Below are 23,455 nucleotides of genomic sequence, written 5' to 3'. Positions count from 1 at the left end.
GCTCTGAAGAGAGCATAGAGTTAAAGGCAGACTGATAAATGTCACAGATAGAAGGTTAGACTGGTAGATGAATCCCTCGGTCACGTCCACGCTATTTATTTCGCCAAACACAATTCTTTGAATGCCTTTCTTGAAGGCCTGTGTAGTAGCATATGTGCAGTTAAATCCCAAATGCCCACTTCAGCCTCTCATAAACCAAGAAACTCGTTGCAACAAGCGGCACAACCTTAAAATACCCAATGCTCAATCCGACCCAAAATCCCCGAAACCCATTCTCCGCCCACATCTTGCGACACGTCCCGCCAATCCCCAGTCGATGGCCACCAACCTGCATCCGCCGCCGCAGAACCTCGAAGGGATACGAGGTCGTCTGTGCAACCACGCCGGCGAGCGCGCCGGCGGACAACTCTGCCGGGGCAATGAGTTGTGGGCGCCCTGCGTGTCTGGACCCGGGCTTCGTGACTGAGTTTGGGATCGTGGTGTACGGTGCCAATGCTGGACGGCGTAGCCAGTCGCCGACTTGGTCGTGGGTAAAGAAAGACATCCCCGCGTAAGGGATCATACCTAGCAGTGTGGGACTGAAGCCGCGGTAGAAGTTCGCTAGTTTGAATCGTTGGCTGAGTTTGTTAAAAAGTGTTTCGTTCGTGTCGGTTGCTCTTGCTGGTGTTGACACTGCGGCACTTGGAGGATGAGGATGCGAATGCTCATGGTATATCTGCCGACAAACAGCCCTCATCGAAGACCGATGCTGATGGCTAATCTCAATTGCCATTCGCACACGGATGAGATCAAACGGATAAGTAAACAAGACAGAGACCACCCCCGCAAGGCTGCCGGACAGAAGTCTGCGGAATGGCGTCTCCTTGTCCTTGGACGGGATAAGCGTTGCGCGGATCTGTTCGTAGGAAATTAATCGCCGCGTACGGGAATTTCTGAAGCAGAGTCGCGGAGTGGCCCTTGAATAAACCGCGGGTGCCTTCGTTCCGTCTGATCACCGAGATGGCGGACAGGAAGCCGTGCCAGCTGCCTCTGTAGCGGGTGTATTCTGGGGTTGATGTTTGGAAAAGAATTTTGACTCGGTCGAGCGGTGCGACCACAGTTTTGGCCTGATAATCATATGTTAATTTTGGTTTTTGGTTTTTGGGGGGGATGTTGGACTCACGGCGCATCCTGCCAGTCCGCCGGCCAACCCGCTCTTTATGATATAGTCGAGACTCCGCTTCGGTTTGTCTCCATAATTGTTTTGTTTTTGTTGTTGCTGGGCTATTGCTGTGCCTGGCAATTGTGGCCTGCTCACACTATCTGGGATCATGGCCCAATGACTCCCTTGTTTGCTGTGACGTCTCTCATCTGGAAATGGGGGAAATGGTTTGTCGTCGGAGTCCACCGATGCTTAAGGTGACATCAGCTTACGCCCACCGACCGCCTACCAAAGACGGAAAATATATATAGATCTGCAGTACTTTTCACACTATTGCTCGGTGAATTTGATAATAAAGATGGTGGGTATCTTAAATTCCACAAGATCTATTTAATCTCTTGACTTCCTCATTTTATACCGCGATACTTGGCTTCCATCACTAAGGCCCACCACCACTCGATCAAGCTGATAACCAAAGATGCGGGGTAGGATGGCCCACCGGCTGTAATAGTAGATAATGCCCAGAGTTAAAATAGCTAGAGAAACTACTGGAGACAGCCAATAAGGAAGACTGCTATCATCATCGTTCGTTGGTGGCACGAAGGACATGATCAGAAGGAACTGGGCGAGTCAGTTTCACTGTTCCAGGTCATCAGATAAACACTTACAAAATTTCCTGCAAGATAAAATACTAGGACTGGCCAAGGCACAGTAAATGAGGACTGGAAGTCTTCAAGCTCGGACAGGCGCAGCTTCATCAAGCCAATCGTGATAGCGGTCAAAAGAACCACCGCGGGGTAGGTACCCAGGCCGACGATAAATTTGAAGGCGGAGCCTGCTGGAGGGGCGCAGATGAAAAGAATCGTGACACCGAGATGAACAGCAAGAGAGAAAATTGGTGTTCTGAAAGGACGGTTCTGCATGAGAAGGTCTGGGAAGGGAGTAGTGCCATCTTTGGCAAGCTCCTGGATTAACCGTGCTGCGATTGATTAGTTTTCAGTGGATAACAGGGCAAGAGAAACTTACAAACTGTAAAAGCCACACTGAGAAGATGACCAACAGCCGAAAGGGCTACTAGGGCAGGCAGGACTTTTACTGCGGCAGACTGGCCATACACGTTTCTGAAGAGAGTAGCTGCGATGGTCAGCTCAGAATTCAGGAAGTCTTCCCTCGAAACACCGGCAAACTATTAGTATCATTAGGCTGTTGTTGTCAACTTCCAGATCAACCGGACTCACGTATGCAATGTTAGCCAGAATATAGAGCACAGTCACCAGACTCATGGCGGTAGGCAGTGCAATACGAAGAGTTCTTTGGGGGTTCTTGACTTCTGACAAGACCTAGAGACCAAATTTCAGCATGACTTCTGATAACCCTTTTTTAATCCCTTACCGCGTTCAAGTTGTCATATCCTTGGTACGAGAAAATGACATTCAAAAGCGCCGTGCCGATCCCATAGGCACTGCTTGACGTTCCTCGGAAGGATTGGGACACAGAAAGATTATCAGGCTTGGGGACTCGAAGATGGCCCCCAAGCGCTGCAAAGCCTGTGCAGACAATGAAGAATAGGATAAACAGCTTTACTGCGCTGAGGACATCCTGCAATGCTCTGCCCACTCGTGGCGCGACAGCGTGAGTTATTACCGCAAATGATACCGCAGCGATGGCCAGACCACGCATTTTCCAACCTGTTGATTCCACTCCCCGGCTTCAAGGAGGTATGACGAGGCCGTGATTGCGTTACTCGCCGAGGTCTCTACATTGAGATGAACGTTAGCCAACGATCGAGCAAACGAAGAGACCATAAAGCTCACGCAGAAAGACACAGTAGAACAGATATATGCATGTCATGAGTAGTTTCGGCGAGAACGAGCGTTCCATGTAAACTTTCATCCCCCCAGAGATCGGAATGCTGCTGCCAAACTCGAGCATCACCATCGCTCCACATGTTGATAGAATACCCGCAATAGTCCAAAGGATAAGAGCCAGTCCTGGACTACCGCACAGTTCAAGGATAGTCGACGGAGTAGAGAATATTCTGTTTCGAATGAGCAGTTGTCCCTTTTTCTCGTGAGAGAGATACTGGACCCGGATCCGATGATCTTATTCATGATAAGCGATATCGCGCCCCAGACACCAATCCGGCGCTCTTGCAGAATATGTGCCTCTTTGATCTGGACGCTGGATCTTGAGGCATTGCCAATGCTTGAGTCATCGTCGCGACTGAGCGATGCTTTCAGGGAAGGGGGGCCTGGCTTATCAGCGATTAGGGCTTGAGAAGATATAGAGGAGCATACTGTATGCTTCTTGCAGCACTTTCGACATCTTCAGGGTATTTGCTTAATTTTTTTTCTGTCGTGGCACTATTTTGAAGGCCATTTCAGAAATCCTTTTAAATTCTGGTGTGTCATTCTACACATCGCTGGAGTTCGCGCGATGGCAATAATGTAGCATGGAATGTTGTCATCGCTTAGCCCGGCAATGTGCATGGAAGACTACACTAGAACACGAACGTTTGGTCCACCCCGGCTGTAAGTCGCCAGATGCAGATACGTATTATAGGCTGAACATAGACTTGGGTCTGCGTCAGCGATGAGTCGGGGTAAAGGAATTCCCACGCATGCTGTATATCCAAAATTTCCGCCGCATCTATGGATTACATTCCACGTTCATTACTCCACCTCGCGGAGGCTTAGCCTGCCGAGCTGCGTAACTCGGTCAGTCTCGTCGTGGGCGAGACCGATGTCGCGAATAATGGCGAATAATGGCGAATAGTTGCACGCCGATTAATCAACGTTGATGCGGGGGATATGACGCGATAATCCGCGATCGGCTATATTAGTAGCGGCGTCAGCAGTATTGCGCAACGGCGAAGATTCATAGGCAGCGTTTTGGCCCTAGATTTTCAAACCCCTCTCGGACTTCCAGTACCAGTAATAGAGACCATCCATCATGTCTGCCGTTCAAACCATCATCAAGCCCGCTCAGCCGGAGATCCAGTATCATCCGAACTTGGAGCAATATCAAGCGCGTACCCGTCTTCGCAAGGAGACAGAGTCGTTGCAGACTACCTTGCCAGCAGGATTTCCTCAGAAACTGGTTTCGCCGCTCGTTTGGGAGGGCAAAGAGGTTGAGAAACGGAGTGACTGGATTTATCAACTGAGTGATGCTCAACTGGATGAGATCGATGCTGCCCTGAAAAGTTTCAAAGGTACGCATTCTTGATCTGAATTAGTTTTGAACTAACAGTATAGCCAGCCCTGAACAAGCCACTGGGGCACATTAACGAGTTAACTTTCCCTCTTCCGAATCTTCGTCCAATCTTGAGGGATCTCTCCAGAGAGATCCATAACGGCCGAGGATTCGTCGTTATCCGTGGCCTGTGCATCGATGACTATTCTAAAGAGGACAATATCATAATCTATACTGGAGTGTCCTCCCACATCGGAAGTATTCGTGGCCGCCAGCAGGACACACGACTGCAAAATGGAACCTCTCCAATGTTGTCCCATATCAAGGACCTCACCAACACTGTGGACAAAGGGCAGATCGGTGCGCCTTCCAACACCGCTGACAAGCAGGTCTTCCATACCGATGCGGGGGATATTGTTTCACTTCTCTGCTTGAGTCCTGCCGCAGAAGCGGGCGAGAGCTATCTGTCCAGCAGCTGGAATGTGTACAACATTCTTGCAAAGGAACGACCTGACTTGATCCACACTCTGTCGCAGGATTGGCCGGTTGACGGGTATGGACATTCTAAGTCAACAGATTACCTTCTAAGCTAACCGATTCAAGGTTCAACAACCCCGAGAAACCATACACGCTTCGTCCTCTTCTGTATCACCAACCAGCCACGGCGACGACTCCTGAGCGTGTCCTCATTCAATACGCCCGGAGATATTTTACGGGGTTCCTCTCCCAGCCTAGGTCTACCGACATTCCTCCGATAACGGAAGCGCAGGCTGAAGCACTGGATGCTCTGCACTTTCTGGCAGAGAAACATAGTGCTTCGCTAGGCTTTCAAAAAGGGGATGTGCAATATATCAACAATCTGAGCATTTTCCATGCACGGAACGGATTTAGGGATGAGCCTGGGAAAGAGTCAGTACTTCTTTACACCTTGACATTAGTTGGAGTTTCTCTAACGGAAAGTAGACGATATCTTCTGCGACTCTGGCTTCGTGATCCTGAGAATGCTTGGGCTACTCCTGAACCGCTTCAACACCGCTGGGATACAGTATACAAAGATGTTACGGAGGAAGAGCAATCGTTTCCTCTGGAGCCTGCTCTGCGGAAGAATTTAGGTTCGTAGATCATAATGGCGGCTCTCTACAGAGGGCCTAGCGGAAGGAAGCGAAGCGAGAACCGACTCTTGTTCTCTTTTTCGTGATGTCAAATGGACACTCTAGGCTCTGACCTTACTGCGCGTTGGCATCAATGACCCTACTACCCTTCTCAACCGGTCAATAACTTCCACCATAATGTGGTCTGTCCCATCTTGCCTCCTTCTTCTTCTCCTCAGGCTCACTCCGATCATCAAAATACTGCACTCTCTTCTCCTCAGTGAGAACACGTAGATCGAAATCCTCTCTAGCATCAATCGTAGTCCCATTAACTGAAACATACGGTCTCGTATCATTCTCTCCATCCCAGTTCGCGCGCCAAACTTCTCTCTTCCCTTCTTTGTTATCAGCAAGCTCTGTAAAATCCACGACATCGGTCTCGCCCACGCCAGTAAACGTAAAGCATCGCACTCCACATTTTGGACAGAAGTAGTATTTCCGTTTCTTGTCGTAACATTGGTAGGTACTCAATTCATGATCTGGATCAAGTGGTGAAAGGAGCATGAAATCGTCTCGAGGATTGGCAGGATGAACGTGGAAGAAGTTCATTTTGTAACACGTGCTGCAGTTACAGCGGTAGACTTCTTGTTGGATTCGTTGTGGTGGATGAGACGACGAGAATGGATGTGGAAGGGTGAGGAAGACGACGTACTGCGTCAATCCGCAGTGACAGGATCCGTGGCATGCTTGTCTCGTTGGCGCTGTCTCTACCATCTTGTGAAATGAGAGGTCTTGGAGTGAAGTCCTGATCTGAAGCGACGAATTGGTCAATCATGGAATCTCAGAGTGCAGGGTGCTATAACTACCTACGAGGGATCTTTGCTCTTCAAAATTGGATATGGACTAGCAGCAGGTAGGCGTTGACAGGAGACAATGCAGAAATGCAGACAGTCGGATTCAATATCCAGTCGTCCCCGGAGGTAGTCAACACTGCGGACACGTTGCCCCTTTTTTCTATTGCAGTACGCCTCGAAACTGGTGCGACCACCTACGCCCTTTGATTGATTCTCCAAGTGAGGACAAGGAAGGGAGATAGTTGGAGACACATGATAAGATGACTCTCAACTTCGGGCTGATAGTTAGAGTCTTGGCCGCTTAGGTCTGCTTATCTGTGCGCTAACCAGGTGGGGACCCCACCGCGCAGGCAACGCTTTCAACTGCATCACTCGGAAAGACCCTACGCTTTGAACAAAAATTACCCTCCAAACAATCATAAGAATGCGAGGGTCTATTCTCGCCTATCTCTGGGGCACCGCCCACCTAGCAACAGCGGTGCCCGCCGATACGCAACACGTCCTCGCGCCAGCCCCCGACATTCCGAGCGTGTGGGCCCAACATGGCGATTACACCGTTCCTGATGCTGTCCTGGCTGCGCTGCACGAGTATCCCGACCCGGTCGCGGCCTTTGTTGCTCTTCACCCTGAAGCTGAAGCGGTCATGGCCGAGCCTCGTCTCTTGCAAGTTATCGGCGATTCGAAGCCAGAATGGAGGACCGAGGGAGATAAGCTGCGTCTGCGAAGACAGGTGAAGAAATTCATAGATATTACCGATCATGCGGATTTCTATGCGGAGCTGGTGCATGAGGCGTCGGCTGGAAAGCCAAGTAAGCTGGCTCTATTCTTGTGGGGTGTATTAGGCACCGTTTGACATTTCATATGGCAGATCTTCCTGATCTGGTACATGAGTCGCTTGTCCGGCCTCTATTCCCTAAAGTTGACACCGGACGAATGCTCGATGTCCTCGAGCACATGACCGGCTACTACAACCGCTACTTCAATGACATCCATGGGGAACTGAGCTCGGAGTGGCTTCATGACCATATTGCCCAGGTAATCATTCCATCCTCAAACTCAGCAGCTACATACCAAGACGGTGCTAACATTCAATCAACTAAGATCATCGCCAAATCTCCCCATCGCACTCACATCTCGCTGGAATATTTCACCCACCCCTTCCGCCAATCATCAATCATCGCCCGCTTCGAGCCCAAGGTTCGCAATTTCTCCGCGCCATTGACCATCCTCGGCGCGCACCAGGACTCAGCCAACTATCTCTTCCCGCTCCTGCCTGCGCCCGGCGCGGACGATGACTGTTCCGGCACCGTCAGTATCCTCGAGGCATTCCGGATTCTGGCTGAGACTGGGTATACCCCCCAGAATGGCCCGGTCGAGTTTCACTGGTATGCTGCTGAAGAAGGGGGATTGCTGGGTAGTCAGCATATTGCCCGGTACAAGAAAGAGCAGGGCGCGCGGATTGGGGCGATGATGGAATTTGTGAGTGGGCTCAGTGGACTCATACACTCCGATTTGAATACACAGCTACAATAATACTAATGATGGATATCTATGCAGGACATGACAGCGTTCATTGCTCGGAACGCAACGGAGACTATTGGCTTTATAGCAACCCAGGCGGATGATGCACTCACAAACTGGACAGTGAGCCTGAGCAAGAAGTATATCTCGATTCCTGCCAAGGTCTACGACCTCCCCGGGTAAGTTAAGTTGAGCTTGTTCTTTCTTGCTTGCTTGCACACCTTTAGCTGACGGAAGCAGAGGCGCTGGCTCGGACTACATGTCCTACACGCAACTCGGTTACCCGGCTGCTTTTGCTTCTGAGGGAAACCCCAAGGCTGGTGGTAACTTCCCCGGCGAATTCGACCCGTATGTCCACGGGGTGTGCGACACTATGTGGGTTGACGATGAGACGGGTTCTTTCTCAGTTGATGTAAGTCTGATTCTCCCTTCCTATTCTATTTTCAATGAGGATTCCTGCTGAAAAGTACGGATAGCATATGGCACGATTCACAGAGTTGGCGATTGCCTTTGTGGTGGAGCAGTCTGGGTGGGATAACAAATGGAGGTAATCACTTCCTCGAGCTTAGTTAGAGTTTAAAGCAAGTACCTAGGCGCAGATCCATAAGTAAATAACATACCACAATATTATAAACTCGAAATCAACTGAAGACATAGACAGTAGAAGCAATAATTACTCGCAGAAACAAGGTCATCTCAGCGTGTCCATCGTCAAAGGAACACAACAACATCACCACCATTCCATCCACCCGCCGACCTATCTAGATCACAGACAGCAGACAGTATAGATGCAAAAAGTCGCGGTCTGCGTGCGCAATGACCTAACTACAAGGCCAAAACAACAACCCCAAAAACACCCCCCAACGCAGCCACCACATCCGTAGGCTTCATCCCCGCCGCAGCATTCGTCCCCGTTTGCGTGGCAAACGCATCCGTCCCCGTCGCAGTAGCGCGGAACTGACTCTGCTGCGCAACATCCTTCTCATTATACCCGGACGCAGTAACAGTCCACGTAGTGGACGACTGGGACCAGGTGATGATGGTGCCCAAGGGCGGCGCGGTGATGGTGCCTGCGACATTGGACAGCGTGGCGGTGCCGTTCTTGGGCAGGTTGTTCGGCTGGTAGAACTTGTCTGAGGGGTCCGTGAAGCCGACATTCGGGCAGCTTATGTTACCTAGCGTGGCGTCGCAGGAGTCCCAGGCCCAGCTTGGGTCTGTACGGTATAGATCGGGCAGGTCGGTTGGGAAGAATACGCCCCAGAGGTCTGCGCCTGCGAGGACGGGGTCGGTGTTTGGGCAGACTTCCCATGCTCTGTTTTCTTTTTGTTAAAAAAGAAAATTTGTAGTTACAAGGTAGCTAGGGGAGGGAAGACTTACGCAGAAATACTGGCGCTGGCGCCGCAGCAGGCACATTCACTCGCCTGTCTGGCGATATCAAGTCCATCGCCCAGGGCATTCCAGTTCGACAAATCTTCTGTAACGTCGCTGCTGACATTGCTAATGCATTTTGCAATCTCTTTGCGAGCCGAGAGCGTCGACTGAAGCACCTTACCCAAGCTGCAGGAGCAGCGGCGCGGCGCATCATCCGGTGCAGGCCAGAAGGGGATCGGCTCCACTGCATTGGGGCAGATGGAGAAGTACTGTTGCACGAAGAGCTGGTATTCGCAAGAGTAGACCTGGATAGGTAAGTTGGGTCAGTATTTAAGAAAAGATAGTAATAGACGAGGCAGAAAAGATAGGGAAATACCTGGTTCCAGCACGACTCGGCCATGCAATTGATGTATCGCTGGTGCGCGGTACAACCACAGTTGACCGAGCAATCGCCGTCGCCATTGCATCCATTCACACACGACGACCACTGATCCGCGACATCGGTGTTGCAGGAAGTATACCCATCCGATGCGGCACAGTCGCTGGCAGTGATATTGGTCTGGGCCGCGGACAAGCCGGCCAATGCGGCAACAGCAGGGAGATAGAGATAAATGCGGGCGAGCATGGTGGATGAGATGCGATGACGCTATTCTATATTTCCGGAAATAGAAAGTCAAGAATGGAAAGATCAGATTCGGCCTGGCGCTGGTTATCTTTTTTGAGTTTTTGTACACGGGACTGTCCTCTGCATTATATAGTCGTTCGTTCAAGACCCCATGGCTGCGGGTCGGGCAGGATAGGCAGCATCAGCAGCAACAATCATTGCTAACGGAACTGTCATCGCTGGCACTCAGTGCATGGTCGTACAGACTCACCCGATCGGATGAGGGCCCCGATCCTTGTGCGCGCATACCTCACATGCACATCACCCGATCGTTTTTGCATTTGGCGAATGGCTAGGGCTCCGGGTTGTTTGGAACGACCAGGGCAGTCAGTCCCCTTGCCGACACGAGGCTCGGCACGGAGGATATAGAAATGAAATGGAATGGTGAAATGAACCTTGCATTTCTGCATCGCGATATTATGTCATGTCAGGAGCTGAACATCAGCAAGAAAACCACATGGGCTGAGCCGGCCCGAATGGCAATGGCATCGCTAAAATAAAAGATGATGATGAAACCAGATGCAAACAGGGTCCATCCAGATTGCAATTGGCATTCTGTCGTGGCAGGGTAGATCTTCTAATTATAGTTCTATTGTATAGTTGGTTAGTTCATCATAGACAAACACACCCCCGCGGCGAATCCCGATAGGCGTCGATCGCTGTTCCTTCCTGGTTTTAGCGTGTTCGGCGGGCCCCACTGTGCAGATCGTTATTACTTGACTCCTTACCGTGCCCTGACTATCTATGATGCACTGCTTGTTTACCTCTGGTCAAGGGATATACCACTAGAAATACTCGGGGGAGCAGGAGAAAAGCACGCTCATAATCGCTCAGTGACCAAGCATCTCAAGAAAAAAAAGTACCGATCGCGCAATGCAGAAAGAGTCTCGTAGTAGAAATTACATCGGCTAGTCCCCAGACACAACTACAGGGATAATGAATACGCAAAATTACCAAAACAAAGTAACCAATGAATCAATCCCAAGTCCGGGTCGTGACATCACAAAACAACCCAGGGACAACAACGAAGATGCATCCTTACATCACAGCCAGCACACCGATAGCAGCAGCCAGCATCCCGCCCGAGACGCGGTTCGCTACGCCGGCGTTAACATCCGGCACAGAGGACTGCGAGGCCGTCTGAGAGGCTGTCTTAGAGGTCGACGACTTGGTAGGGGTGTGAGACGAGCCGGTAGCAGCCGTGCTCATGGTGCTCATGGAACTCATGGAGCTCATGGAGCTCATAGTGCTCATGGTGCTCATGGTGGTCTGGGTGGTGGCGCTAGTGGACGCAGTCGAGGACGAGGTCGAAGTCGTGCTGGCGCTGGCGCTGGTGCTAGTAGGAGCGGACGAGCTAGAGGCGGCCGTGGTAGAGGCTGCACCTGTCGCACCAGCGACGGTGAAAATGGGCAGGAAGTTGTAGTCGTTCTCATTGGCGTCGTCGATGATCTCAATGGTGTACTCCTGCCCGGCGACCAGGTCCGCGGGCACGCTCCAGCTGTAGGTTCCCGAGTTGGCGATATTGGCTGGAGGTCACAAATACAGTCAGTATTGGGCGCTATTATTCAACATGGGAGGTGCTTACAGGCAATGGCCATGCCAGACTCTGCAGTCGTCACGCCGCCGGCCTGCTGCAGGAGCAGCGACACGGTGCCGGGGGTGTCCGCCTCCCAGGTCAGGGTAGTGGTCTGTCCAGCTGTGAATTTGTAGCCACCGGCGGGGTTGTTGAAGGAGTTGTCGGAGCTCTGGGCTGTCGCGAGGGCAGCGAAGAGGGCCGTGGCGGTGGAGATAACGGCGCGCATGATGGTATGATGCGTATGTATGGGGGGTATGGGTATTTGGGGGGGGGTATATAGAATATGAGAGCGGTGATGAAAATGGAAAAGTCCGTCGAGATCGAATAAGTCTGCGAGTGATGAACAAAGGTAAAAGAGAGAAGGGCAGACGGCGCAAACGAAAGGAGCGAAGACTAAGAAGAAGAACAAACACGGCAGGGGCAAAAGAAGCAGCACAGCCGGGGGTGACTTCCCTCTAATAAAAATACCCGAGCTAGCTAAGTCAATCACTAACTAGCGCATTGGTCCGTGTCTCGTGGGCCGCGCGTGGGACTCCACGAGAATCGTGGTTATTGGTCGACCCGGAGGTTGCCTCGGTCGGCAGCGATTGCCAGGAACCGACTACCGGATGCTTAACTGAGGTTGTGAGACATGATCCACGGGAGATCTAAATATTGCAAACAGAACCAGGGACGATCAGCAAAGCGTGGGGGTGTCTTAGTAGAGTGAATCATAATAATATACAAATCATGGACTGGATTAGCCCTAACTCGAGGCGTACTTTCTAGGAATTGCTCGGAGTCTCCGGGTCAGCCTCTAACAATCCACCCTGGCCCAGCTGCATAATCACCTCCATCACTAGCCGGTTCTCATCTTCTCTCTGCCGCTCCAACAGCTAAAAAGAATCAGCATCATGTGAGGGTGCGGACAAAAAAACAATAATAAACTCACAGCCTGGAAGAGCCCCTTGCGACCCTTGGTCTCGGTGGGCGTCTTGGTCTTGCCACCGCGCTCTGCCACCTCGTGCGAGAACTTGCACTGGTCTCCTCGGTTACAGCGCCCATGTCGGCCGAAATAGCGACACACCGTGGGTTTCTTGTGGCCATCCCGGGGTGGCGGTGGCACACGCTCGGGTTGGTGGCGCCGTGCGCTTACCTCCTCTGGTGCGGAATCAGAGTCCGACTCGGATGAATTACTAGAGCCGCTGGACGATGTCCAGTCATCGCTGTCATCATCGGACAGTCCGGACAGGTCATGAGGCTCTTGTGTAGCGTCGTGGGCGTCGACCGGCGATCCCACATTATGCTCCGACACAGCCACCTCTGGGTTCATGCCCGTCTCAGTCGCCTTCGTTAGAGCCTCCACCCGACGACGAGCCGCTTCAGCCTGCGCTTCGGCCTTGGCGAACCGTTTCTGTTCTCGGTCGAGGTTGCGCCGCAACTTCTCGGCCTTCTGTTGCGCCCGCATCGCCTCATCGACCGGATCTGCCGCTGGCTTGGTCTTCTGCCGAGCAGCTTCCCGGGCAGCCTCCCGGATCGATTTGGCCTCCTCGGCGACCTTCTTCTTTTCCTCTACTCGCGTCTGAGTAGGGAAATTCTTTCGGCGCTCCGCGATCCATGCCGCAATGTCCGTCGCCGACTGCAATGTAGACGTGCGTCCTTTGTAGGTAAATTGCAGCGGGGCTGCATCGGAGGCAGCCAGCTTCGATTCTTCGTCCACGTCGTCCTCCTCACTGGATTCGTGCTCGTCCGTCTTGGGGGTCAGGCCTAGCTGGTTGTGTTTTCGCTTTCTCTTCTTCGGTAGTTTGCGTGTAGCATCGACCACTGCAGGCGGCTTCGAGGGTAGGGGATTGCCAAAGCTGGGCACGGGAGGCGGTGCTGGAGTTCGCGGTGCGGTCGACTGGGGTTTGCCAAATGCTGCCGAGTGGTCGCGCTTGTGGTGATGGTGCGGTTGAGGCTTTCTGTCACTGGTGCCATGTGAGCGTGCCTGCCACGCTTGTTGTGTAGGCATATAACCACTCTGCATGTCAACCCCCCACTGCATAGGGCTTGTTGATGTTGGCGCACCGGATGAATATCCAGGTGCTGGCTGTTGTGGGTATGATGCAGTCGGTTGTGGATGAGAGGAGGTATTATAAATATGATAAGAATGTTGCGAGGAAGATTGGGGAGGTGCGCCGGTTGCGTATGGAGACGGGTTCTGAGGAGGTTGGTAGCTCGGAGATTGAGACTGAGGATATGGCATGTAGAGCGTCGGCTGCGGTTGGGGAGGATACCCATAATTCACCGGCGAATGATTGTTGAATCCTGCTGGGTTTGAAGGATAGGCTGAAGGTCGACTGCCATCTTGCCCACCGCGTCCTCTCCTGTTTCCATGTCCTCTGCCACGGCCTCCTCGGGCCCCGCCGCCGCGAGAAGCCCAACGACCCGACTGCTGTCCATGAGACGCCGAGTTGTAGGGTGGCTGCTGAGCCGCTGCCGGAGGCGGAGGCGGCGGCGGAGGAGGGAACGAAAAGCCCTGGGAGCTCATCGTTGGTGCTTTTGGGATCCAGAAAATCATTGAGCTGATCGACGGGTTGATCCGTTCCGCGGGGTCACGTGCCTAGGAGCTGTCAGTCAATGGCTGGGCAGGGTTTTTGGTTCGGCAAGATCAAGCAGCAACAATACAATAATGCGCTTCCAGCCGTGAGATATGGAGATGACAGTTCCATCCGCGACCTAACCATACAACATGTTCATCCTTGTATGCTTGGTCCCCTGCTTCTCAGCCTGGAATATCCGAACTGACTGCCCGCAACCAAGACGACACTCGCCGATCTGATCCAGGTCGCGCCCGAGGACTTCTCCAAGTTCAGTGCCGTGGCAATTGAAGATAATATCAACGAGAAATACGCCAACAAGGTCATTCAAAAGGTTGGCCTGTGTATTAGTTTCTACGACCTGTTGGAGTCTTCAGATGGCTTGATCGGCCATGGCACCGGTCTGGTCAATGTTAATGGTAAGCCTTTCTTTTTCCATGATGATTTAAGGAAGACCATTTTAACGCCTGCCAGTGAAATTCCGAATGATTGTCTTCCGGCCCTTCAGAGGCGAGATCATGCTGGGGAAGATCGCCGGTGCGACAGATCGCGGCATCAAAAGTGCGAACCCTCGCAGACTCGTGGTTGAGATTGACACTAACAACCCGACAGTTGGCGTGGAATTCTTTAACGACATCATCGTTCCCCCGGAGCTTTTGTTAGACGGTACTCGATTGTGTGTGATCCTTTCTTTCTTGTATGGTCAACCTACTAACCCGTGGCAGTGATTATGCGGACCAGGTCTGGATCTGGCGAAACGATGATGGCACCGATTTCTACTTTGATGTGGGCGAGGTGGTTCGGTTCCGCGTCGAGAGCGAGGAGTGGCATGACCAGATCCCCAATGCGCCAGATCTAGATGGCAGCGCGCCCATGGAGAGGAAGCCCGCGTATTCCATTCGGGTGAGTCTTTTTTTTGTTGGCGATGGTACATAGTTCAAGCTGACTGTTCATTTCTAGGGCTCGATGCAGATGGCTGGGTTGGGTCCTACCTCGTGGTGGTGATTGTAGAAGCCTTCGAATTCATAGTCCGGTCAGATACCCCTGCAATCAAATCAATATCAACGATCATTTCGGTCTTTATCTTTAAAGTGGGAGTTGAAAAAGCTTCCCCCAAGAACAATCAAGAACTGTTTCCCGAACCCTATCTAGGAACACACCCTTATCTGTATTCGGTTTATCACAGATCTTCCCTTTCCAAGAAAGAGACCAATTCGATTGTGTGACCTATAATGATGTATCTTGCAGAAAATCGCCGTACACGTGCGAGCTTTGTGCCCTTCACTCTACCTTCTCTAGACATCTACCATATTCGGTGAAAGCGAGGGCATTGATGCCGGCAACACTGCATCTTGCGCAGACTATGTATTATAATATGCTCAAAATATCACACACTGACGAACTGGAATAGCGATGCATCCTCAATGCGTTCAACACGTTCTGGCGCGGAATACGCAGACTTGATGGTAGAGACATGGTAGTAGTATGCGCCATCGTACAAAACAAACATGCTTGCTAAGCCTCAAGGGACCAAAGTGAAACAATCGTTAGGTTCGGATTGAAAGCCAAGGGAGTAGCAATGCGCACATTCCAGGCATTTGCTCCATGCGTTATGCTGCCGACACCCTTCGGGTAGGTATTCCGCCATGTCAGGTCCTAGGGGACGTTGTCGGATTTTTCGCCTTCTAGGTCTGTTTGCAAAGAATATTCTGGAGTTTACGGCTAAGTTACGCTGACTATTTTTATTCCCGAAACGATACAATTAAACAGGGATGAGTGGCCAAATCGGGAATTGGACATTTCAAGACAGGGTTCAGGAAACAATTCGTGAGAGTGAGAAGGGTATTCTAATCTCGACACAAGTGTAGAAGTAAAGGTGTAGTTAATTGGGAACACAGTCTCCCCCTCCTCACCCCATCACTCCGAATACTCCGATCGCTCGGAGAACCCAGCATCTCTCCGACGCTAACTCGGCTGCCGCCGGCATCTTTTTCCTAGTGGGGCTTAGGACGATCCGACCGCAAGTATACTGAAACGGTGCGACAAAGTTTTTACCTGATTGATAATAAGAATTGGGTTATTCTAGGAGATCTTTTCCTCGCCAGGGGTTCTTATTCGGTTATTGTGTGACATTCTGGGCTTACCAATCCTTCGCCATCGCAAGGGCGGCTGATCTCATCGCTGCTCGTTATCGATAAATACTCTGTCTCCCTCTTCAACCTTGGTCCCGCAAATCTTTCCTTCGACAACAGAAACACAATGACAGGATCTATGGAGAATGGAAATGGCGTGACAGAGCGCCGGTTTGGCACGCTAGCTGTTCATGCTGGTGCGCCTCACGACCCGGTCACTGGAGCGGTCATTGCGCCTGTGAGCTTTTACTGCCAACTAGCTTCGCCAGGACAGAGCTGATTACCCGCCCCTGCTAGATCTCCCTATCGACCACTTACGAACAGACTAGCGTCGGCAATCCTGTCGGTCTGTACGAGTACACTCGCAGCTCCAACCCCAACCGGTCAGTGATCCGAGTCCTCCAAAAAGAAAAAGAAAAAAAAAAAAGGGCGCCAGAGATTGACATTATAACCTAGTGACAACTTCGAGCAGGCAGTTGCCGCTCTCGAGCACGCCAAATACGCCCTGGCCTTTTCTTCAGGCTCCGCCACAACAGCTACCATCCTCCAGTCTCTAGCCGCAGGCTCCCACGTCGTCTCCGTGTCTGATGTGTACGGCGGTACGCACAGATACTTCACCAAGGTTGCCGCTGCACACGGCGTCCACGTTACTTTCTCACCATGCATCGAGCTGCACGTCGAGGATCTGATTCGGCCGAATGACACCAAGCTCATCTGGATTGAGACACCCTCGAACCCGACGCTGGGCCTAGTCGATATCAAGGCCGTGGCGGACATGGCGCATCGCCATGGAATTTTGGTGGTTGTGGATAACACTTTCATGAGCCCCTATGTGCAGAACCCGCTCCTCCACGGCGCGGATATTGTTGTTCATTCCGTGACCAAGTATATCAACGGCCACTCTGTGAGTGATGGATCCCTTGGATGAGTTAATAATAACTCATGTAGCTAACTATTCATTCCAGGATGTTTTGATGGGCGTCGCAGCCTTCAATTCCGAGACTCTCAAAGAGCGCCTCACCTTCCTCCAAAATGCCATCGGTGCCGTCCCCTCCCCCTTCGACTGCTGGCTCGCCCACCGTGGTCTGAAGACGCTACATCTGCGCGCGCGCGAGGCCACCACCAACGCCACAGCCGTCGCCCTAGCCCTCGAGGCTTCTCCGCACGTCCTCTCCGTCAACTACCCGGGCATCGACTCGCACCCACACCGCGCCATTGCGATCAAGCAGCACCGCAACGGCATGGGCGGCGGGATGCTCAGTTTCCGCATCAAGGGCGGCCAGCGCGCTGCGCACCTCTTCTGTCAGTATACGAAGATCTTTACGCTGGCGGAGAGTTTGGGTGGCGTGGAGAGTCTCTGTGAGGTCCCCTCGAGCATGACCCATGCGGGCATTCCGAAGGATCAGCGCGAGGCGGCGGGGGTGTTTGATGATCTTGTGCGTGTGAGTTGTGGTGTGGAGGATGCCGAGGATTTGAGGTTGGATGTGTTGCAGGCTCTGGAGAGGGCTGTGGCGGGTGTGGAGAAGACGGTCAATGGCGGCTTTTGAGCTGGAAATGAAATCAAGATCATGAGATAGATGTGTTATGTCTGGGATCTTTGACCGCTTTCTGATGCTTTTTTTCTTTTAAGGGTTGGTGATTTGACATAGACTTTGCTTTAATGCGTGCGTCGGGTGGATATATATATCGTGCACGAGGCTCGATGCTGCCTGCATATCTCGATACTCTTAGGATCAAACCTGTTCCTATGAGAGAGAAACACCTACATTTTCCAGACCATCAGTAAATACTTGCATTCCCGCCTAGTTCCTATAGATCTGGCTGTCTGATGGTCTCCGGCGGGGCATCGGACCTGCTTAGTCAGCATATTCTATCCCACTGCAATTTTTATATGCACCAGGGAGTTACCTTATTAGAAGAATTGGGACACAGCAGGGGCTCGGCTGTTGTTTGAATCTAGTTGTCTCGTCTCCTTTACCCAGCCTCAGTGATCACTCGCTTAGATAGGCCTGCTTCGACAATGGCCTTCAGCTTCGGGTTCTCTGGAGATGATATCGATGTCGAGGAGTTCGAAGGCAATAATGAGGTTCCTGATGTCTCCGCTCTGCGGGAGAAGGACAGTTCACTTCCTGAACTGGTGAAGGCGGGTCAACATGACATGAATGAATGGGTACGTATTCCACCGACCTCGTGGCGGCAGTCCTTTCCATCAAGGTCTCGAGTATAAGAAAGGAATCTTCACCTCAACTCCTATCCTAACTATCACACTAGCTCTCAACCCTCCCATCTCAAATATCATACAACATCCTCGCAATCAAGGGCGACCACCAAATTGCCCGGCGAGAAATCTTCGATATCCGCACCCAGCTGATGGCCGAGGACAGCGCGGGCTACGATAACGAAGCGCTCATTGCCGGACTGGAAAAAGGCGATATCAAGCCCCAGTTCTATGAGGGGGGGTTCAAGACATGGGAGTGTGCGTTGGATCTTGCCAGATTGGTGACTGGTGAGACTGGAGAGGAAAGACAAGAAGAGGATACTCATTTTATCGAGGTTTGTTTGTCTGGTTGATTACCGAATTTAATTTGGTATTTACGGATGGAAGCTGACCATACTCGCGATGTGTAACTAGATGGGTGCGGGCACTGCTGTGCCGTCTCTGGCTCTTTTTGCAAGCCTTTTGACTCAGACATCAGGATCCGAGCAGCGGGAAAAAACACACTTTACATTTGCAGATTATAATGCTTCGGTGCTACGGCTGGTCACGCTCCCAAATCTACTCTTGACATGGCACAACAGCCGCGCGCAGCCTGGCCCAGAAAGCCAACCACAACAGACGCAAGAGGAATTAGAGCTGGACATCACGCCCGAACTCATCACCGAATTCAAAAATGACTTGACCCAACGCAGAATCACCATCTCCTTCATTTCAGGCGCCTGGTCGCCAGAGTTCGTGGACCTGGTTTTCTCCGCACAGAATCTCAACAACGTCGGAAAAAGACACACCCTTATTCTCGCCAGTGAGACCATCTACTCCCCTTCTTCGCTGGGGGCTTTCTCGGAGACTATTTTGGATTTGTTGCGTCGTGCATCCAGTGCATCAACATCAACCGTCCAGACTCGCGCCCTGGTGGCTGCGAAGAAGGTCTATTTCGGTGTCGGCGGTGGTGTGGATGAGTTCCTCGCTGTGCTGGCGAATATCTGTCCCGACGGGTTGGATGTGCAGCAGAAGTTGGATGTCCAGTCTGAGGGCGTTGGTCGGGTAATTCTGGAGATCGGACTGGCGAGTCACTAGTTGGGGATTCTCTACAATCGTGGATAATGCATAATCTTAAAGAGACAAAACGGGCAATCAATCAACCCTCGCAGGCACGGAGACGAACAAATGAAATCGGATTATCCTGGTGCCGGATTGAGAAACACTTCAAACCCCAACTTAGTTATATGTACATGTTGTTTATTTCCCCAGACCGTCTAGAGGGGTTGTCCTCTCGACATCATACACCGACACAACCTTGCCGTCCTTCATCCGCGCCACCCGCGCCTCCTCCATCTCCTGATTCTGGCGATGGTAGTGAGCCACGACGGCGCTCAGGTCGGCCTGCGAACCGGGAGAAACGTTGTATGGCGAGCCGGCGTTCATTAAACTAGACACAGACATACAAGTTAATACCTCGAAACCATCAAGATCCGCCGAGTGGGACAACATACTCAGGCTGCATCAGCTCATACGCCTGGCGGGGCCCTTGGCTCTGCAGCAGGTGACGGTCATGCGCGGCCTTCTCCATGACAGCGGTGCGAATGGCATTGCGCTGCTCGAAAACTTCTTGCGAGGGCGTCCACTTGCTGATCAGGCCTGAGATGAAGGACTCCGAGCCGGAATCCTCATTCGACTGGCTGATGCGGTACAGCAGGTACGCGGAGGCGAAACTGCCAATGGTGATGTAGAAACTGGGCTGTTGGTGCAATTGGACATTAGTGAATTGCTTTCAGGATATTGCGATTGAGAGACGAGGCAATTGGCCGGTCTCGTTACGCTGGACTGGCGGGGGAGGATGGGAGGAGCTTACGCCGAAGCCTTCGTTCACCGGTTCGGCGTGGTGGCTCGCGAACCGACGAGGCTGCTGGTTGCGCAGCAGCTGCCGCGTCGAGGCAGCGGTGCGTCGGGCGGCGAACATGTTGTGTTGAGGGAGTAAGGGTGCAATGGAGGTGAACGATGACCTTTCGGGCGGTTTAGGTGGAAGCGAAGTGGTCATGTGACGTGAGATTAGTCACCGGTCACGGGACTCTTTATTTACATTGGGTGATTGGGCTTCTTGATTCCTTTTTCTTTTTCTTGTGCTTGTTATTCTTTTTCAATGCTTCAATTGACCACGATGATGCAGTCAGCATCCAGGCATGGTACCGTGGCAGATGATAGCAGCCGAGTCGCATGTCACGACGTTGCGGCCTCATCTCATCCACCCTAACCGGCGATGCTGTCTGCACGGACTCGGCTCAATTGGATGAATCGCACCCTACCATTCATGCAAGGCATTGAGTGCCACTAGCCATCGATCGAACATGTCACCTCTTACTCCACCCCCCACCCACCAGGTTTTATCCCTTCGTCCCGAAAACTGATGCCCAATGCCACCCTGTCGCCTGCCAATTGGTCTCTCGCTTCAGTTAGGAATTCAATGATGAGCCGTGCGACCATGTCTGCCCTCCCATAAGGGGTATCCACGCCACTAACGACGGTCCGGTCCGCTGCGACCTTGCTCAGCTCTGGAAGGGCTGAAAGGCGCATATCTGCATTTATGTCTTTGCATCATGCCTGGGAATGTGGACTCGCCTAACTTGTCGGCCTGCTGCCACTTTCATCGTGTATCTCCATCATTTGCGCTTCTTCCCCCCAAAATATGATTATGTGCCCGATCGTCTTTCACGGTTGACCCATCATACCTTACCCATCTTTTGGGTTTACTATATCTTGCGACCTTGCCGGCGTAAAAAGCATACCTGGCAAAATTCTACTATATCTTCTTATCGGCGCTGGCTTGGTTGGAGGCACGTCTTGTGTCTCAACTTGGGCACGCAACACCCTACCTCGATGGTTGTAGCGGGCAAGAAGGTCAAGCTCAGGGATAAGAACGGCAAGGTGGGAGCAAAGCCGAAGGTGAAAAAGAGTAAGGATCCGGAAGGGACGGACGATCAGACGACTGTCTCCGAATCAACCGCTCCTGGTAGTCCTTCTCTGTCGGTAAAGCAAGACCAGGAGTCGGGCACTGGTCAGGCCTTATCATACCTCGAGTACATATCAACATCCGACAACGAAGGCGATATTGCACGACTTGCCAGTCCTGATCGCGTGGCGAGCAAGAAACCCACAGTGGAAGACGAGAAAACTGACCCTGAAGTGCTCACATTGCCACCCGTGGACGAACTAAGTTCGTCAACGCCGCTCGAGGATGGTATCGAAGGAAAACATATATCAGAGCACCAGAAACAGAGCTCGGAACGCTTTCCGTCATCACCAGCTGCTCCGTTCTCTCCAATCCCGGCTTTGGTGCCATTGCCGTCACCATCCTTGACCGAGGCACGGTTTATGCACAACCCTTCTCCAGAGAATCACTTCTCTCACCCGCCGTATCCAGGCTTTGTGGGCTACCCAGCACCAAGATATAGCAGCCCGCTTGCATATTCTCATATACCTCGAATGTCACGCGGTATGTCTCCATACGGAACACCGCCGCCACCAGTACCGTCAATGGCAGGGACGGTGGTCCCTACAGTACCACCCTCGATTGCACCTGTTCTGCATTCTCCTGCGATGAGTTCCATTGGTGTCGTACCTTCATATGCCCCTTCTTCTCGTACCCCGCCACCTCCCGAATCGCACTTCCCGTCTCGTGCCTACAGCTACCCCGACCCGTCTTATACCGCGGCGTTCCCAGCGATGCGGGATTTATCTCTCAGCCATGTACACGATAACGGGGCCATCTCACCACCAGAGAATGAAAGTGAACACATTGAACTTCTCCAGCGGATCCAATCTGCGATCCCCGATATCAACCGTCTGGTGCATGGGTTCAAAACCACGTACAGCAAACTGTCGAGTCGCGAAGCCGAGATCAAGCATATTAGAAACCAACACGAGCAGGCACTGATGCACAAGGATTTCTATATTGAAGCCCTGCAGGCACAGATGCGAAAGACGGCCAACGAAAGTGCTGCAGAATGCGCCAGACTGAAAAACACGGCCGATGAATTGCATCTGGAACTAGAGGACCTCTATGAGAGAGAGAAGAGTCTTTCGGATGGTTTGGCGACTCAGCAAAAGTCCAACGAGGAGCTCTCGCAGTCTAACCTCGGCCTTGAAGCGCAGATAACCAAACTCAATATCCTTATCCAGGAAACGCAGCATGCTCATGAGAAGGAGATGGAAAAGCAGCAAAGGGAACGAGACGAGGCTCTTGCAACACAGAAACAGGAGCTGACCGAGTTATTTGAGGAAATCAAGAACGAGGATGAAAAAACGGCTGCAGAGGCACTGGAGACTCGCGAGAAAGAGTTATTCGACCAACATGCGACCAACAGGGGTGAATGGGAAAAGGAGAAAGCACAAATAACATCATTACTGGAATTCGAGCGCAACAATATGGAGAGTACCAACGCAGAACTCACTGCAAAGATTGCAGAGTGCGAGTCCAAGAAGACTGAGCTGGAGGCAACTTTGGCTGAACTCAAGACGACTCGCCGCGAATTGACGGCTGAGCTGGCAGCGAAACAGAAGGAATTGGAAGAAACCAATGTGACCAAGACAAGAGATCTGGAGGCACTCCACCAAGGCCATGCTGGTGAACTGGAATCCTTACGACAGTCCCATGAAGAGGATCTTGCTGCTGCAGCCGAGGAAATGGAAGACCATATCACGTCCCTAAAAATTAACTTCAGGGAGCAAGAACAGCAGTGGGCTGAAGAGCGCGCTGTGCTGGAGACGTTGCTCTCTGAAAAAGACCGCGAGGTTTCGAGTATTGAGCGAGAAAAGGAGAAAGTCGAGATGGAGATGCGATCGACCATCGACCATCTCGACAAGGACTGTGACAGACTGAGAAAGACGCTTCACGGTCTGGGAGAAGCCACCGATCTCAAAAACACAAAGGGCGATCAATTCTTGTAGGTTGATTCGATACCACCCAATCGTACAAATTCTAACGAGAGGTTTGCGGTTCTAGTTTCGACTGCTTCACTCAGCTCGCGCATCTGATCTCCGATCTGTCCTACGAGCATTTCTCCTCTCTCCCCATCGACCCTCCAAGGGACATCCTATCCAAGATCCCCACTGATATTCCCCCGTTCCTTGACAACACCCC

The 23,455-nt window shown here is 52.0% G+C and overlaps 13 protein-coding genes across 13 annotated transcripts; 6 read left to right on the top strand and 7 right to left on the bottom strand.

Moving 5' to 3' along the window:
- Nucleotides 1–160: 160 nt before the first annotated feature.
- N7510_005838 (mitochondrial carrier protein (Leu5)) lies at nucleotides 161–1,169 on the bottom strand (the record flags this gene model as incomplete). The annotated part of the gene is made up of 2 exons (XM_056977764.1): nucleotides 161–672; nucleotides 818–1,169. The coding sequence occupies 2 exons, from the start codon at nucleotides 1,167–1,169 to the stop codon at nucleotides 161–163; spliced, it is 864 nt and encodes a 287-aa protein (XP_056833796.1).
- Nucleotides 1,170–1,752: 583 nt separating this feature from the next.
- On the bottom strand, nucleotides 1,753–2,821 carry N7510_005837 (methionine permease; the record flags this gene model as incomplete). Its single annotated transcript, XM_056977763.1, has 4 exons — nucleotides 1,753–2,120; nucleotides 2,168–2,327; nucleotides 2,380–2,481; nucleotides 2,534–2,821. The coding sequence occupies 4 exons, from the start codon at nucleotides 2,819–2,821 to the stop codon at nucleotides 1,753–1,755; spliced, it is 918 nt and encodes a 305-aa protein (XP_056833795.1).
- Nucleotides 2,822–4,093: 1,272 nt separating this feature from the next.
- N7510_005836 (TauD/TfdA family dioxygenase) lies at nucleotides 4,094–5,453 on the top strand (the record flags this gene model as incomplete). Its single annotated transcript, XM_056977762.1, has 4 exons — nucleotides 4,094–4,352; nucleotides 4,400–4,886; nucleotides 4,937–5,242; nucleotides 5,297–5,453. The coding sequence occupies 4 exons, from the start codon at nucleotides 4,094–4,096 to the stop codon at nucleotides 5,451–5,453; spliced, it is 1,209 nt and encodes a 402-aa protein (XP_056833794.1).
- Nucleotides 5,454–5,604: 151 nt separating this feature from the next.
- Nucleotides 5,605–6,033, bottom strand: N7510_005835 (uncharacterized protein; the record flags this gene model as incomplete). Its single annotated transcript, XM_056977761.1, has 1 exon — nucleotides 5,605–6,033. The coding sequence occupies one exon, from the start codon at nucleotides 6,031–6,033 to the stop codon at nucleotides 5,605–5,607; it is 429 nt and encodes a 142-aa protein (XP_056833793.1).
- Nucleotides 6,034–6,702: 669 nt separating this feature from the next.
- Nucleotides 6,703–8,350, top strand: N7510_005834 (peptidase family M28; the record flags this gene model as incomplete). Its single annotated transcript, XM_056977760.1, has 5 exons — nucleotides 6,703–7,087; nucleotides 7,147–7,757; nucleotides 7,836–7,978; nucleotides 8,040–8,211; nucleotides 8,276–8,350. The coding sequence occupies 5 exons, from the start codon at nucleotides 6,703–6,705 to the stop codon at nucleotides 8,348–8,350; spliced, it is 1,386 nt and encodes a 461-aa protein (XP_056833792.1).
- Nucleotides 8,351–8,624: 274 nt separating this feature from the next.
- N7510_005833 (uncharacterized protein) lies at nucleotides 8,625–9,795 on the bottom strand (the record flags this gene model as incomplete). Its single annotated transcript, XM_056977759.1, has 3 exons — nucleotides 8,625–9,111; nucleotides 9,177–9,475; nucleotides 9,547–9,795. 3 exons carry the CDS (start codon nucleotides 9,793–9,795, stop codon nucleotides 8,625–8,627), a joined length of 1,035 nt encoding a protein of 344 aa, XP_056833791.1.
- A 1,077-nt stretch (nucleotides 9,796–10,872) lies between these two features.
- N7510_005832 (GPI anchored serine-threonine rich family protein) lies at nucleotides 10,873–11,636 on the bottom strand (the record flags this gene model as incomplete). Its single annotated transcript, XM_056977758.1, has 2 exons — nucleotides 10,873–11,360; nucleotides 11,420–11,636. 2 exons carry the CDS (start codon nucleotides 11,634–11,636, stop codon nucleotides 10,873–10,875), a joined length of 705 nt encoding a protein of 234 aa, XP_056833790.1.
- Nucleotides 11,637–12,174: 538 nt separating this feature from the next.
- Nucleotides 12,175–13,919, bottom strand: N7510_005831 (CCCH zinc finger protein; the record flags this gene model as incomplete). Its single annotated transcript, XM_056977757.1, has 2 exons — nucleotides 12,175–12,285; nucleotides 12,342–13,919. The coding sequence occupies 2 exons, from the start codon at nucleotides 13,917–13,919 to the stop codon at nucleotides 12,175–12,177; spliced, it is 1,689 nt and encodes a 562-aa protein (XP_056833789.1).
- Nucleotides 13,920–14,120: 201 nt separating this feature from the next.
- On the top strand, nucleotides 14,121–14,973 carry N7510_005830 (DNA-directed RNA polymerase III subunit RPC25; the record flags this gene model as incomplete). Its single annotated transcript, XM_056977756.1, has 5 exons — nucleotides 14,121–14,132; nucleotides 14,192–14,387; nucleotides 14,443–14,644; nucleotides 14,694–14,871; nucleotides 14,929–14,973. The coding sequence occupies 5 exons, from the start codon at nucleotides 14,121–14,123 to the stop codon at nucleotides 14,971–14,973; spliced, it is 633 nt and encodes a 210-aa protein (XP_056833788.1).
- A 1,254-nt stretch (nucleotides 14,974–16,227) lies between these two features.
- Nucleotides 16,228–17,647, top strand: N7510_005829 (cystathionine gamma-lyase CYS3; the record flags this gene model as incomplete). The annotated part of the gene is made up of 4 exons (XM_056977755.1): nucleotides 16,228–16,338; nucleotides 16,398–16,483; nucleotides 16,557–17,004; nucleotides 17,066–17,647. The coding sequence occupies 4 exons, from the start codon at nucleotides 16,228–16,230 to the stop codon at nucleotides 17,645–17,647; spliced, it is 1,227 nt and encodes a 408-aa protein (XP_056833787.1).
- A 473-nt stretch (nucleotides 17,648–18,120) lies between these two features.
- Nucleotides 18,121–19,395, top strand: N7510_005828 (protein-histidine N-methyltransferase; the record flags this gene model as incomplete). Its single annotated transcript, XM_056977754.1, has 3 exons — nucleotides 18,121–18,270; nucleotides 18,372–18,653; nucleotides 18,733–19,395. The coding sequence occupies 3 exons, from the start codon at nucleotides 18,121–18,123 to the stop codon at nucleotides 19,393–19,395; spliced, it is 1,095 nt and encodes a 364-aa protein (XP_056833786.1).
- Nucleotides 19,396–19,557: 162 nt separating this feature from the next.
- Nucleotides 19,558–20,278, bottom strand: N7510_005827 (putative NADH-ubiquinone oxidoreductase 178 kDa subunit; the record flags this gene model as incomplete). The annotated part of the gene is made up of 3 exons (XM_056977753.1): nucleotides 19,558–19,747; nucleotides 19,812–20,056; nucleotides 20,171–20,278. The coding sequence occupies 3 exons, from the start codon at nucleotides 20,276–20,278 to the stop codon at nucleotides 19,558–19,560; spliced, it is 543 nt and encodes a 180-aa protein (XP_056833785.1).
- A 914-nt stretch (nucleotides 20,279–21,192) lies between these two features.
- N7510_005826 (uncharacterized protein) lies at nucleotides 21,193–23,262 on the top strand (the record flags this gene model as incomplete). Its single annotated transcript, XM_056977752.1, has 1 exon — nucleotides 21,193–23,262. One exon carries the CDS (start codon nucleotides 21,193–21,195, stop codon nucleotides 23,260–23,262), a length of 2,070 nt encoding a protein of 689 aa, XP_056833784.1.
- Nucleotides 23,263–23,455: the final 193 nt, after the last annotated feature.

This window comes from Penicillium lagena (genome assembly GCF_028827675.1).
Source record: "Penicillium lagena strain IBT 129212 chromosome Unknown utg000003l_segment0_segment0, whole genome shotgun sequence".
In the NCBI taxonomy this organism is placed as follows: Eukaryota; Fungi; Ascomycota; class Eurotiomycetes; order Eurotiales; family Aspergillaceae; genus Penicillium; species Penicillium lagena.
Note: the sequence above shows the minus strand (reverse complement) of the source record. Positions and strands in the feature narration are given on the sequence as shown.